This window comes from Lathamus discolor, chromosome 3, assembly GCF_037157495.1.
Source record: "Lathamus discolor isolate bLatDis1 chromosome 3, bLatDis1.hap1, whole genome shotgun sequence".
Lineage (NCBI taxonomy): Eukaryota > Metazoa > Chordata > Aves > Psittaciformes > Psittacidae > Lathamus > Lathamus discolor.
The window spans coordinates 3,778,661-3,794,237 of record NC_088886.1 but is presented as its reverse complement, the minus strand read 5'-3'; the positions used below and the strand labels follow the sequence as shown (position 1 = coordinate 3,794,237).

The 15,577-nt window shown below is 45.3% G+C and overlaps 1 protein-coding gene across 8 annotated transcripts in view; it reads right to left on the bottom strand.

Moving 5' to 3' along the window:
* Positions 1-1,213: 1,213 nt before the first annotated feature.
* DOCK7 (dedicator of cytokinesis 7) overlaps positions 1,214-15,577 on the bottom strand; it is a 110,843-nt gene continuing 96,479 nt past the window's right edge. For 3 of the 8 annotated variants that reach the window (XM_065673180.1, XM_065673175.1, XM_065673178.1), the window contains 9 exons: positions 15,434-15,565; positions 14,435-14,449; positions 8,723-8,857; positions 7,291-7,380; positions 6,653-6,889; positions 5,503-5,646; positions 4,537-4,643; positions 3,322-3,489; positions 1,214-1,753 (listed from right to left, as the gene is read on the bottom strand). In XM_065673180.1, the coding sequence (XP_065529252.1) occupies positions 1,711-1,753; positions 3,322-3,489; positions 4,537-4,643; positions 5,503-5,646; positions 6,653-6,889; positions 7,291-7,380; positions 8,723-8,857; positions 14,435-14,449; positions 15,434-15,565 (1,071 nt within the window). In that variant the 3' untranslated portion in view covers positions 1,214-1,710. The other 5 variants (XM_065673176.1, XM_065673181.1, XM_065673177.1 and 2 more) reach the window with 3 other exon arrangements.

The following is a 15,577-nucleotide window of genomic DNA, read 5'->3' as shown; positions in this document are numbered from 1 at the left end:
AGTGTAAATTAAGGTTTCGTTCTTTTGTGGCTATGGGGACTTTCTTCCCCTTTCCCACCTTGTAAATAATTCTGCATGCCTCTTCATATACATCTCTTGCAAAACTACCCTCTCCTTCCTCAATATTTTCCAGTCTGAGAGTCCCTGGCTCCAGAGCTTCCAAAGCCTTTTCAACACCCCTGGGCTTTGCCATCAGCCTCTGAAATGTCTCACATCCCTGCTGGATGCCATCCATCCCTCAGCAGATCCAACACACGGTGCCTTTCCAGCCTGCACAGCATGAAGTACAATCATCCTGCTATGAGCACCAGCATCCTACTACCCCACACCAGCACCTGCTAACATACAGGAAGGTGTATGCTAGAATTGAAAGTGAAAACCATGAAAAGCCAAATACCCACAAAGTGGAAGTGATGATGTACAACTGTTTGCTATCTTAAAAGCTCATGTATAACCCCTTTTTTTCTTATACTTTTTTATATATATGAAAATATGTTTATCAAATTTGGGGGTTTCATACATATATATGTATATATTCATATGTATGCATATTTAGGTATTTATAGAGAGAGGATAAGCTTGTGTTTAATCACCTACCACCTCTTCCAAGAGACGCTGTTCAATAGAGAGAGTTAAAATACAAAGGCCTAGATTTAGGAGCTGTGTACTGAGCTCCAATCCTGATGTTCCCATTGGAGAGCTGTGTTAGCCACCAAAATAACTGCTGCAAAACAGACGTTCTTTACATAAGTAACAATGCAAAGAATGCTTTCTGCATACGCTTTTGACTTAAAACTGTGATACCATCTTATGTCCTTTTCCCCTGTGAAACCAGTTTTCCAATTGAGAAAGGGACACAAAAGCAGTCTAGGTGCATGTCCACTGTAAAGCTGCATTGCACATTCAAAGCTATGAGATTACTGTGCTGTTTGGAGTTCCGAGCTGGTGGAAATGACTATGTACACACACATGTCATGTTTAAGCTCCACTGGTGCTAAAGGAGGTAAAGCAGTACCAAGGTGTGCTCCATTCTTCTGATGGCTACAGAAGGAATTACTTTTCTTTGCAGCAATTTGTATTCAGAGTTAAAAAGGCAAAAGGAAAGGGATAATGAAAATCATCACCACTTGGATAAGAAGTGTTACTGTAGGACTTACCTTCCTCCAAACCTTTTCCCAAGGGTGGCGAGCTCTGAAGTCCAATGCACAGGGAATTAAAGTGTAAACATTCACATATTTAATAGTACCATCAAAATAACCATCATCACTACATTAAAAACTTCAAAAATGCATTTGCGTATGGTCCTAATATAAATTAAATATATGGACTAGAAGTAAATAAATTTAACATTAGGTAATGCTATAAATAAAGGTAAATGCGTTTAGTGTACCTTTGAGTCATAAAAATGCCTTAAAAAACAGGGAAGTTTACAGCTTATCACCAACACTCTGGATACCACTGCCATCATCTTGTGTTTCAAACATGGATAAGTCTACATTTGACAATTCAGAATGATTTTTGGCCACTGAACACTTGGATGGAGGAAGAGGTGGGTGGGATGTCCAGGATGAAGTCCGAGTTTTATTTCACAATAAAACTTCTTTGATTCCCAGCGTTGATAACAAGGCTCTTTTTTTTTTTTTTTTTTTCCCAAAAACCTTAATATTAAGTGCTTTTTTTTTTTTTGGCTTATTTTGGTTTTTAACTCGTTTAGATATCCATTTTGCGAAGGCTCATCCTGCTGAAGGAGTCTCTGAGGGAGAGAAAATACAATGATGAGCTCAGGTTTTCCATGATGACATAAGAAGCCTCGTCAGATGAATGATTCTGTACTTCATTTCCAGGATTCTCTACAGCTGGATACTACAACAGCCAAGTCCACTGACATTAACTCCTTGCTTTTCAAACGAATGGAATGATCTGGGATCATTCGACTGCCTAAGGTTTGCTGATAGAAAGTTTCATTCATGGGTACACAAAGAAGCAGCACAAAGCATCTGCACTACTGAAACCTGATTCAAGTCTTTCCAATAAATCTCTACATGGAATTTGCCTGGAATACCTGCATTAGACTCCCTGCACAGGCTGAATTTCACAAGATGAGGAATAATCACCATGCTAAAGTGTGTGTGAGGGTCCTACTGGGTGGGGAGGGAAGCACAGGTATTCCCACCATCCCCAGCCACTGGAAACTGCCTGCAGCATCCCCAGCACCTTAAAGAGAGCTTAGGACATCATGGACCTGGGTAATGAGGGGGGGCCACCTTTCTGCAGTGTTCAGCAGACAGAAAAACACATCAAATTCAGCTACAGGACCATCCCTAAGCACTGCTGTGTGAGCTGGGAACATCCATTTCCTTCTTCCTGCAGCACTAAGTCTTGCTCTTCTTATAACACAAGCTTGCCAAGTTCCTCTTTTCACAACAGTTTTTATGTTCCCCATCACTCTTTACCTCTGAACAACACTTACACGAGGAGAGGTTCAAAGGAAGGGCTGTGCTCACCTAAACCAACAGCACAGACATGAGCTGAAGTCCACATCCACACAAATCTCAAGGGTCTCTCATTAAAAGCATTGTCACCATCCTGCTTGGTGCTTATCAAGTGCTAGGAACACCCCCACCCCATTCCCTGCTATGAGACCACAATGCCAGAGCTGTCTTGCTGGATTGCATTGGCCTACCCTGCTGATGGGGGACACGACAGGGGTTGTGAGGCCGAAGAGTATGCGGAGGGTAACTCCTGGGAAGCACTTCTGCCCTGTTCTGGGAGCTAGAGCCTTGTTAGAAACTATCTACCCAAAGTCCCTCTGCTCAACTTCAGCTGGTGCCAGGGGTTACAACACTACAGGCTCTGACCTGCTACTTACATTCCCAACAAGGGTTTTATGTTCAGTCTCACTGCGGATGAACAAAAAGCCCAGATTCCTCTTCCCAGTCTTCCAGCACGGAAGACACCAACTGTTTTTCCACCCTGCCTGCCCCTGGAGCCCCTCAGCCCAGTTTCACTGGGAACAAACGAGTGTCAAAGTCTTGCCATGCTGAGAGTGGTTTTGAATCTAAAAAGAATGGGATGCGGGATGCAAAAATCAACCCGAACAAACTGTCATGGGGCAGAAGCAAAAGGAACCACTGCAAACACCACCTACCATAACTGCTGGGAAGAGGATGTGCTCTGAAGTCAGGACAGAAAGGGAAAAGGCCAAAAGAGCCATGACTGAAACCAAATGGATGTCACAGGCTCACCAGGAAGATCAGACACCCCAGTCCCTAGTTTTATACCCTCCTTATCTCTGCTGAAAGAGTAAAATCAGATATCCACCTGTGGCAAGTGACCGGCAGCACTGCTTTATACAACTGTGGGATCTTTCTGTTTATCAAGGGTTGGAGAGCTTCCTTTAACCGGTGGTAATTCCTTTCAAGTTCCCGCTGATATTCCTTTTGGTCTGGACCGATCAGGCTCTTGTTCTTGCGCAGAGCATCTTCACATCTAGGAAATAAAAGCTGGTAAAACTTGGGCACATAATAAAGGACCTGCTTGCTACAGAGCTGTTCATGTAACGGGACCAAAACCAAGTCGCTCTGTTCCTCTGGGGTGACACAGAATACCCTTTTCTATCTTGTCTTTGGGGTGATAAAGACTCAGCCAAACTGCTTGGTGTCCATGGGAAAAGGGGAGAGTGTCATATTCCCAATTCCCATTTCACTTCCAGAGTGACAATTCCTTTTCTTATTTCAATTTACTCTCCAGTTACACATATCCTCTATGGAGAGAAATGAAAGCTGATCTCCACATAACCCCTTCCAGTCCAAGAGGATTTATTTCAAGCTGGATAGATCTACTGCTCTCCTCCAGAAGAAGATTAATAAAAGCAGACTGAGATGTTCATCAGGAACTCTTCTATTTTCATGGATGTAATTGAAACAGAGGGTATGAACTGTATCACCAATGCCACTTATTACATACAGGACAACTATGCTGCCACTGGATCTAATTGCTTGGAATATTCTTATTTCAATTATATATATATATTTAATTCTTTGGTGCTTGCGAAAGATGCTGTATGAGACTGCAATGCATTCATCAGGAGGGAAGAAAAACAGCCAGCACATTTCTTAAGGGAATTCTGCCAGCAGGCTTCCACTCCATATGGAGAAATTCACTCCAGAAGGAAACTACATCTCCTGGCCAATTCAGGAGTTCCTCCCGACCCTGCCAGGCTGTGAGTTCATCCGTGCCAGCGTGGCTAGTTGTGTTTTCTGCAACAGGAACACTTGTTCACAGCTCAATTGTGATCACTATTTCATTCCTGATAAACGGCAAAGCCAAATGACTTCAGCCCCTTAAGTCCTGGACCAGCAGCACCAGAGAAACGGGGAACCACCTGGGCACCTGAGGGATACAGCTGCTTATGAGAAGTGGACAGATGGGAGTTACTCTGCTCTCTGGATACTCCCTGTGTTACTGAACATGTTCCTGCCTGATGTGGTAGGAGGAACCGCATCTGGCAGGCAGGTTGAAGACAATACCCCATACCTTTTCGTGAAGTCTTTGAAGCAGAGCCGTAGCTTGTTGTGATGTCTGAAGAGCTTTGGATCATTGGGTATTTCAGACAAGAAAACTTGTGCCACTTCTAATGGTCCCTTTAGGAGGAGAAGAGGAGAAGTAAGTTTCTTATAGTCAATCACGGGAGAAGCTTCTTGCACACAGAAACACTCATAAAATGCAACATTTCTTTAAACCTTGAAGAACTGCAGCTGGTAAATCTGGCCTAAATCACCAAACCCCATGACAACCACATCTCTTTTAGGCTTTCTTTTGGTTTTAAATAAAACTCTGCTTTTGGAAAGCAGTGTGAGAAAGCACACAGATTCTCCACTTGTTTTCTCTTATAAGGACTCTTGACAAAGTTTGCTCAGCTCACAACTAAGGCAAAGTTTAAACACCACAGATGGACTACGGAAGTATTTGCCAGCACTGCAAACTCAACGGAGAACTTTAAGCTCCAGCTGATTCCTCTTTTCCAGCTTGTGCATTAGCAAAGCTTTGCTCATTCTCCATCACTTTTTCCTCAGTTTTTCTCCATTCACTACTTTTGCTTTCCACTTTGCTCATAACCCGCAACAGGACACAATGTTATTTCCACCCACCAGAGCCTGGCTAACCAAAGGGAAAGCAGTAAAACGTTTTGTTTTGGGGTTGTTTGGGGTTTTTATGGGAAGAGAAGCAGGCAGAAACAACTGTGAATGCCAGGAAGGAGCAGGTAACTGAGCGAGGGCTGTCTCTACGCAAACACTTTTCAGACCTAACTACATTTCCAGGACTCTTACTTAAATGGCAAAGTCACTGAGAGCAGCTGGTCTAAACCTGCTGGTGACCTTAAACACATCCCATACATTGAATGGGGAGAAAAAGGTAATTTAGGAATAAGGCCCAATGCTGAACATCCACTACATTGAGAGATACGTACTACCCCGGTGTCTCCAACTCAGCGATGCTCACCTGATTTACTGTGGTACCTACTGATCCTTGCAGCACCATCTGAAGCATCTTTGGGTCCGCAGGGTCTTGGTGGGTTGCAAAAGCTAATTCCTGTGTTTTCTTCTGCATGTCCTCTATGGCAACTTCAATGGGTGTCAAAATGATCTAAGCAAGTAGCCAGAATAGAGCATTGTTATGGTTGAGACTGCCAACCAGACACAGACTTCAGAGACACCAAGGTCACTTTGGGGAGGCACGCTGAAGTGGTGGAGGACACCGATAAGACTGACAGTCTGGAGAGCAGCACTTCAGGAATGCATCATCTCGGTCTTGGTTTAGGAACATGAAGGCAAAGTTTGACTTTCAAATGTGTTTCTACATCTGGGTGCTCAAGAGCTTTCTGGGCAGACGGACTTGTGCCAACTGCAACCAACTACCCAGGGTTACAGCACTATGTCAGTGCCCAAGCATTTTATATCAGGTTGAGTGAGTGATCACATCCCTCCCTAAAAAATTAACACAGCTATGGGATAAGTCTCTCTATAAACCCTCACGACCTCACTCATTGCTGAGGCCATGCAAGTGAGCTGCAACACAGAGCAAAGGACACGCTGTTCAAGCAGAGTGGAAGGGAGTAACATGCGTCACTACAAAGTTCATCAAGGCCTGTGTCCTGTGGTCTGGACACGCTGGTGAAAGAAGGGGCAGGTCATGCTGCATTACTAAATTGGTCTGGGTTTTGTTTAGGTTGAATAGGAACGGGGAAAAGTTCAAGAAACAAGGCATTTTTAAACTCAGATTGAGGAGTCTCATGCACAGTCACAGAATCATAGAATGGTCTGGGTTGGAAAGGACCTTAAAATCATCCAGTTCCAACCCCTGCTATGGGCAGGGACACCTCACGCAGTCCCTGCAGTGAACAGCCTGAGCAGCTCACGGTGGAGCTGTCTGCTCTCACTCAGTTGAACCCCTGCATCTTTAAGAGAGATGTAAAAGGTAGGTTAGTGATGGCCAGGAGGACTCATCTGTGTTACTGTCACAGCATGAAGGGACACGGCCATGGCATTAAACTACACACACAACAGTACACCACGCATGAGTTTCAGCAACATCCACCTCCTTCAGTGTTGTGCAATACTTCCCTTCAAGCACCTGAGAGCTCAGGCCTCACCTCCTCTTTGTGAATGACGTTGATCCTGGTCTTGATGTAAGGGAAGGCATGGGACGTGGTCAGGATGGTTTTGCGCTTGAACTGCTCGTGCAGCTCGCCGTGAGCCCGCCCGTCCAGCGTGAAGGGAGTGCAGTACATGAACCGCCGCAGGTTGTAGTTCTTGTCGAAGTACGTTATCCTGTCCTTCATCTCGTACGTGTCGAAGTAGGGCTCCACGTAGGTTATCTGAATGTAGGCCTGCAGGGAGGAACCCAAGCGTGCACGGTGAGGTGCAGGGCCCAGACAAGAGCTGACTCCTGCACTCCGACGTTAAGCACTGCAATAACCCAGCTTGATCTCTTCCCTCTTGAAGCCACCTCTGGAATAACTCGGACTGGTTTTTGCCTTTACTCAGAAAAATCACTCTCCCATTGACAGGGCTCAGCAGTTTCCGGACTGCAAGAAATATGCTTCACTGCCCCTCTTCCCTTGTGATCTTCAAACGCCCTCACAGGGAAGAGCTTCTGCCTAAGATCTCATCATCTCAGCCTCCCCTCTGTCAGTTCAAAGCCATTCCCCCTTGTTCCGGATTTGTCCCATTACGTTTGCATACACTCAGGACCTGTTCTACTTCTCTAAACGTGTACTTGTGTTCTTACCTTGTTAGGATCTAGTTTACATTTGTCCACAGGGTTTGAGTCCTTAATCACTTCAAGCACATCTTCCCCAAACCGTTCTCCATAAAATCCCTACAATCGAGAGCAAAAGAGCATTGAAAGAAAACATCAAATGCAGCCATGAGAGATGGGGGTAGCGGAGACAAAGGCATACTCAGGGGAGGTGAAGCCCCACAAGCCTTCAGCAGTGTCAGTGCTGGGGCTGAATGTGATCTGCTGAACCCAGGAGAATTGAATCAATGACATTCCAGGGGCAACAGGAAAAAAGAAGCCTAATGCCCTGGAAGGCAGGAGAACTCGGGAGCCTTCCAGCTGCACACACAGAGGCTGCATGGCTCTGAACAAGCCATTTGAGGTCACTGTGCGTCTGTGAGCTCAACTGAACGCTGGGGTCAGAGTGGGATCCGCCGGGAATGAGGTGCCGCATCAGAGCACGGCTTTGCTGGGCTGGGGGACTGGCCAGGTTCTGAACTCAGTCTCATGTGCTTAAACCTCAGACAATGTGACAGCAGCTGAACTGTTGTGAGCAACAACACGACATCGGATCTATCCTAGCAAATAAAACGGCAACAGGACCAGCTCTGCCCTTTGGCCCTAATGAACAAGGCGCACGGCATGGCCCAGAGCCATGCTGCTGAACGCTCTTCCTCTCCCACTGGGAATGGCCTCACTGGTGCTCTGTGCTCACTGGGAACAGTCTCTGACCTGTGATGTCCCTCGGACTGCGCTAGGACATTGTTTAAACACAGGTTAGCTGGCACAGAACCAGGACAGACTGACTGGTGCGTGGTACAGATCATCACTGGTGGTACCAGCAGCTGCACTCAAGCCCCAGTTCTATTAACAGAGTTGCCTTTACTTGCTCACAACCAAAACAGACTTCAGACCTGTGATGTCCCACCTCAGGGGCTCTGAAATTCAGGCACCTTAGAGGGCCTGATGTCTATGAGTAGAGGAACATGATGTGAAGGCACCACAATGACAGCAAAACGCAATACTTTCTGAGCATCAGCTCCCAAAAGGCATTTCAGCCTTTTTCCAAGCTCAGGTCATCCCATTTACACCAGGTGGCAGAAGGGAAATGCAAACACTATATAATACACCACAAACCCTCCGATGACCACAGCAGGTCTGCAGCTCTTACTGCAAGATGAGGGAAAACCTCTCCCTGCATTCCTCCTGCCTCCTGCAGAGGTGGCACTGGCAAGAGGACAGGAAGCATCAGCTCTGGGTCACTGCATGGGCTCTGCAAACTGTATTGCCAAGAGGCTGTTTCTCTGAGCTCAGCCCTGCACCACCTGCAAGAGGCTGGTTTTGCCCAGCAACTTCCATTTCCACCACTTCCTGTAAGTTGGCAATGCAAGTAAATGATGCAAAGCGGTCCAAGTGCAACACACAGACACGATCATCTCACCTCGAGCCTATGGGAAATCTCAGCTAATTTTGTTATGGCGGGTTCCTTGTAAACAAACTCTTGCTCATCCAGGTCTCCAAATTTAGTTCCATAAAAACCAACCCGGAAGTAGGTGCCAAACATCCTCTTTCCATCCTAGGTTTGGAGAAACAAGAGGTTATTTCAGTGTGGAGACACGAGTACCCCCAAGCACGGCTGCAGGCAGGCTCCTGAACTTATGCGAAATGAAAAAGAAATCAAATAAACCAAGGAAAAAATAACAGAAAGAAAGAAAGGAAAGAAAACCACACCTGGAACTCAGCATGAATGCGTTTAGCAGCAACACCGCAATGAGGTTGTAACTAACATGAAATCATATGGATCAGTTACGACCATTAGCCCAACCCTGCAATGACTTCTCCCACCCCAGAAGTCTGGAGGTGCCAAACGCCTCTGAGGAACAAAGGCAAATCCCTTTGTTTGGGTGGTTATTGCAGGCTCTCCAAATCCTCTGCAGACCTTTCACAGAATCAAATCAACGAGGTTGGAAAAGACCTTTAAGAGCATCAAGTCCAACCGTTACCGCAGCACTGCCAAGGCCACTACTAACCCATGGCACTGAGGGGCTCATCTCCATGTTTTTGAGCTCTTCCAGGGATGGTGACTCCACCACTTCCCTGGGCAGCCTGTTCCAATGCCTGATCAACCCTTTGGCAGACTGTAGGCACAGGGAAGCCCAGTTGCAGCAGGCAGGGAGGATCTTAGACACAGGTATCCCTGACAATTCCCACACCAGAGCCCCCGTAATCCACTCCAGAGTAATTGCAGGATTGGGCCGAAGTCAATGTCCAGTTCACTCACACACACACGCAAGTGCTTTGTAAACAGCATGTCAACTGGAAGGTGTTACGTTCTCTTCTAGTATCTAATGTCTAGTAAAGAGGGCCGAAGTCACTCCTGGCGAAAGCAGATGCAATCCACTGTATCATGTACCTGCTTCCGTTTGAACCAGTGGTGAATTTGGCCCAGAAATGCAACAAAAGGAGAGAGAGAAGAGAGACTTTTGCTGGGAAAGTAACGAAGAAAATCTGATTAAAAAGAAAGAGAGAGAAGAGAAATGCTTTACAAATAAATCACACCTTTGGTTTTGTTAAAACAACTCACGCCACATGCACAAACCAGAAACGCCTTTCAGCAAGAAACACTGGGAATGTTCACCTTTACTCTCGTGAGATAAAGTGTGATGTAGTATTTAATGCTCAATGTTTCTGAATCTGGGCTGGTGTTTGGTTTCAAACAGCACTTACAGATGTCCTGGCTGCCGTGTACCATTAGTTTTTGTTTAATATTTTGCTATGGCAAAACTGATCTCTTGTGGTGATGGTGAATGTGATCTATGGAAGGCAGAGAGGATAAATGAGCCAAACTAAAGAAGAAAACCCCTCAGGGAATGTGTAGAGGCTGGAAAAAGCACTGTCACAGCAAGCCACTGCCTTCTCCTGGCCTGGAGGACACTCTGGAGCATTGTGCTCAGCTCCTCTCACTCAAGGCACAGCCAGATGGACCCAACATCGCCTTTTTGGGGTGAGGGCTGCTGCTCACCCCAAGCACCTTCAAGAGGGCAAAGTTCTCCGATGCCCCCCTCTGATGTGGAAGCGAAGCCTGAAGCGACCAGAGCCAGCAGCAGCCTTGTTTAATACATGCAGGTCACATCTTGGCTTTACTGTGGGACACCCACAGACACCAATCCATCAGCTCTGCTCTGGTAAAAGTGTAGACACATGCCCCAGTTTAAGAAAAGGAGCTGCACCCAGAGATGCTGATATGCTTAATGTGGCACAGGTCCCCCAGAGCATCCCCCCTCCAGAGAGGGGCTTTTATCCAGCTCCACCTGCCAGCATAGCCTACAGGGTTTCCTCATAGCACAGCCACCCCCAGGAGCACCTCCCAGGGTATGAGCCCCAGCTGCAGAGCTATTGCTGGAAGTGCCATCTGCCCACATCTGGTTGCTGTTTCCCTGGATTCCCTGTCTTTCTGCAATGCCCATTTCTCTGGAGTCACACAGGAATGAGCAGCCTATTGAATCCTTAATTCACTCATCACCACCTTTTCAAAGCCACAGTTCTGGACTATATTACCTACACTAAAATCCCTCCAGGCCCAGCATTTTCAGCTTCCTGTGCTATTTATTTCAATTCAGTCTTAATGTTACAGGCTGTGATTCCAGGGCTCCTCTCTCAAAGCACTTCCCATGTCTGCCTTAAGGAGAACTGCCATGCAAAACAATTCCCCAGACCTTACATGGGGCTTGGGAATGCTCCGTGTGGAAGTTGGTGGGATCCTGCCCCAACCCATGGGCACAGGGCAGGCCCCAGCAGAGGACACACTGCTGCTCTTCTAACTCATGTGCTTTTTCCTGCCTGCTTAGCAAGTGACTTTCAGGGTATGAAGCATTTGCAGAACCAGGTCCCTAGAAGGTATCTGACACCTGGGCATCTGCCCAGGCAGCGCACATTTATGTTGCTGTAAAAACAAGGAAGGAGGAAGAAAATGCTCTCTGTTGATCAGCATAAATTAACAAGAAGTTCTGGTGGCATTTACTAAATGCATAAAATCAGAGTAATGGGGCATTGGGATGTCCCAGGAATGGTAGCAGCAGGGAAGCCTGGTGAGATTCAGAGCCCCTGTGTGAAGGCAGTTCCCAACTTAGGTACTTGTTTCATCACCATGAAGATCAGATGCACTGGCTTTTCCTCGTAAATCTACTTGCTAAAACTCAGCCATCATAAGGATCCCAAGGAGAAAAGCAGACAGTGAGAAGCACTGGTTAGCCCCTAAGGCTACAGAAGCATCTCTCCCCTGGACCCATCAGCCATGAAATGTATGCGACTCATGTTGAGGGATGAAGCCTGGAAGAAAGCGGATGGAAACAAACTCCTTTGGGAGAGCAAACACCTATGGGCCATTCCATACCTCACATAGACATTCAATAGCTGCCAGTTCCCTGAGATGAGGAGAGCTCAGTTTCATGCCTGGCATTAAGAACATGGGATGGGTCTGAACTAGGATCTCTGAAATTTAGCCAATAGCAAACTCTATCTCATCACAGTATTGAGAAGAAAACAAGTAACTTAAAAATACTCCATGGTCTTGTTTCTGAAAAGAGCTACAAATGCAGATATGAAGGAGAAATTATTAAAAGCATTTAATCTCCTATTATTTTACGAAAAAAATAATAGGTCTTTGTGAGGAGAAGAGAATGAAGGTGAACACTGAATAGCCATCACAGAACCGGCAGAGCAGATAACAGCCACCATGATGTATGAAGGTTCATGATTTGTTATTATGCATGGTAAATACCTTTCAAAATTGCTGGGAATACAGTTTTAGAGTCGTCTCTTGCACGCACACAAAAAGCTTTGCCAACAAAGGGTTGAAAAAGTCAGACGCAAGCGTGATTGTGTCTGCTTTCTTCACCAAGACCGACACAGAAGGCAGAGTCAGCCCAAGTATGTAGGAATAAAAGTAACTCCTCCATACATACTGGGCAGAACGTGAAATCCAACCACCTTTACCAAGCTGAGCATGGTTATTTTCTTGCTGAATTTTAAGGTCTTTTGCAGTGTTGCCAACTATTACAAATCTTCTAATATTGATCTTTTGAAAGGAGCAGCTCCTGGAGTCCTGCTATTCAATGGCAACCTCACCCTGCACACTTTAAAAAGCATGTTTGAATTCTCATGGCATAGCATGGGAAGATTTTTCCTAACAACTTTCCTAAGTGGAAAGCAAGCAGAAAGAATTAACTCAGCATTTACTCAATGAACAAACACACAAGCAGCAAACCCCACCACTTGGTATGTTGAAGCAGGTATCAGAAACGCATCAGTGCTTGTAGTTGGCAACACTACGTTCCTTGTGATACGAAGGGGTCGTCCTGGTGTTGGCAGAGCTCTTTGGTAAAATGAAATTGGGGTTTCCACAGGGTAAAACAAACAAACAAAAAAAAAAAAAAAAAAACAAAAAGGGGAAAAGAGAAAGGGGAAAAACAAAAAAGAAAATTCCACAAGTAGGAACTTACCACAACAGACAATAGTAAGAGTGGGGAGGAGGGTCAGCAACCAGGGCGAGAGAGGAGAAAACAGAAAGTATTTAATTAGGGAAATTCCAAACAACAAACAAGCAGCAACTTGGCAGCAAATCAACTTGAAAATAAAAAAGGGCCAGCATCAATTAAAATATTTAAAACAAGGAAAAAAAAAGGCAAAACATGCAACAAATCTGAAAGCTACAAAGCACAAAGATCAGAAGAAGTGTGGCAATGAAGGAGCACGATGACAGACGAGAACTGAAACCATGGGTGTCTTTTACCATGCAGTAAAACATGACTTGAGTGGTGTTAGCATCATAACCAATGACAGGATTTTCTTCAGGGGTCGATTTAGGGGCAGACTAATCAAAAGAGATGCTCACAGGCCTTCACATTTGTTGGGTATTGAACACGTATTGAACACTCGTGCAACGTGTACTCTGGATCGCTGTGCTGCCTTCATCTGCTGCGACCTTTCAGAGGAACATGTAAACTACTTACAGGGCCAGCCCTTAAGTGTCAGGGTTTACTTTTAAGCTGCTGAATTTCATTTCTTGCCAGGTCAGAGTTAAAACTGATGTTTAGACATCACCAGCCCAAGTGGTTTAAGTCACACAATGAAAGAGAACTTCGTTCTTGGTCTTGGTTTAATAAGGGTGGGCTTAAACGCTCCCTGTGGTGGAAACCTGGAATGAGGTGGCCCATACTGAGTTGCCTGATTCACAGAAAGCAGAGATAAACTGGACAGCTGAACGCCAAGCAAATAACATCATATTCACAAAACACTTTAAATGTCTTCTGAGAGCTCTCAGTGTTCATGTACTCAGTGTGTCAACCGCACTAGGGCCCAAGTTATCAAACTGCTCTGTGCACTCTCCAGCCTTGGAGATGTTCAAAGCTGTCTGGACATAGTCCTGGGCAGCCTGATCTGAGTGGCCTTGCTTCAGCAGGAGAGTTGGACCAGATGACCTTCAGAGGTCCCTTCCAAACCACTCCATGATTCTGTGTATGCCTGTGGATGAAGCTGACCACTTTGTCTATTTTATAATCCAAATGTGTGGTTCTCATGGTGTGTGTTGGAGAAATGTGAGCAAACAGCCTCCACAGAGAAAACAGCAGGCAAACTGACTCCAGTTAACACAACTGAGCTATTTTACTGCCAGATAAGCAGCTACACAACAAACTGATTGTTCTTAAATGAACAGAATGAAGCAGCCTATTCTCTGCGATACGGTCAGTGTATGCAGTAAACCAGCTCTGTGTTTCAGTACCTCTGAGCATTAGTGCTTAAATCGACCCCTGTGGGTGGGGTGAAAATATGGCATGAAGGGATGATATTCTGTGTCAATGCTGATGAAAAGAAATATAAACATATTATAAAAACAAACTAGTGATGATACAGTGGCTCATTCACCAAAGAACCTCATTAGTGGAACACATCAGCATCCATGCACTACCTACAGCTTCTTATGAAGAATTTCCTACAACCACAATCGGTTTATTGGTATTTCTTTGGTTAATGAATTGTTTTAACAGCAGACAGCAACAGAAATACCCACAACTAGCACATGTGGGCAAGCGTTGGCGTGAGTCATCTGAAAAATCTATTAGTGTTCTTTACTAACTAAAATGGAGTTACCTACCTCCCAGCCAGTACTCTGTGTGATAAAAAGTAAAAAGCGCATGTCACAGAAACCAAAGAAATCGTTTCAAAGGCCAAAACATGACCATCAATGTAAGGTATCACAAACCTCAAATGGTTTCAATGATTACAAGTCATCATGCATCCACAATGCCCTTTTCTGGCCCAGAAGTACACCCAATGGTTGTCCTCTGTTGGTTAATTTAACCTCAGGAACCCAGCAATGCCAGAACATGAAGAAAACCCCCAGACCCTTGGCTGCATCCTATGAAATCAACAAACTGATCAACATCTACTGAGGAGCTGATGGCAGCTTAGGGGTAACAACACCAACAATGCACCCGGCAGCCCATGACCAGAAGCTGACTGGGGCTGGGGGCTTGGAGCAGCACTGGCATGCAGTGGAGGAGGGTCTGCTGAGTGCTTGCCTGCCCCAACAGAAAGGCATGCACCCAATAGGCCTCTCCTAGAAGAGAACATCTGCTTCTTGAAGCTCGCCAAGTGCTCTCGTCTCCTGCCTAGCTGAGGTCTGTTGAGCTTCGTGAGGTTTGGTAACTTCTGATGTCTCTCATGAAACGCTCAGCACCTCAGCTGGTGGGTTTTGCACCATCTAAGTTTAGAAAGGTTCCTTCAATTATTTAGCCACCAAAGGAACAGAACAACAAAACCCCAACATTTCTGAATGTTACCTACCAGCTAAAGGCAAGATACAGTAGTTTTTCCCAGCATGCAAAACAGTTTAAAATAGCATCTGAAAGGATAAATTGGCCAATGACTGGGATTTTTAACTCTTGGACATTTCTTGGTATATGATGTTCTCCCATGTTAAATACCCAGAGAAAAAATCCTGCTAGCAATCTTTGCATTTACTGTGGATCACCATCTGACAATTGTCATGTAATCTGATTAAAATGCTTTCCTTAATAGCCAGGTTTTATTTGCACTGAGCATTTGAAGGGTCTTTACAATTCACACTGCAGCTGAAAATTCAAACCATTACCTGGTGCACAATCTTGCTGAATGCTTCTTGGAGTTTACCATGAATAGTAGATAGCTTCTTAGCATCTCTATTAGCTTCATGAATAGGAATAAGGACTTTGTAAACCTCATTAACTGCTTCATACATGCCAGCCTACAAAAAGAA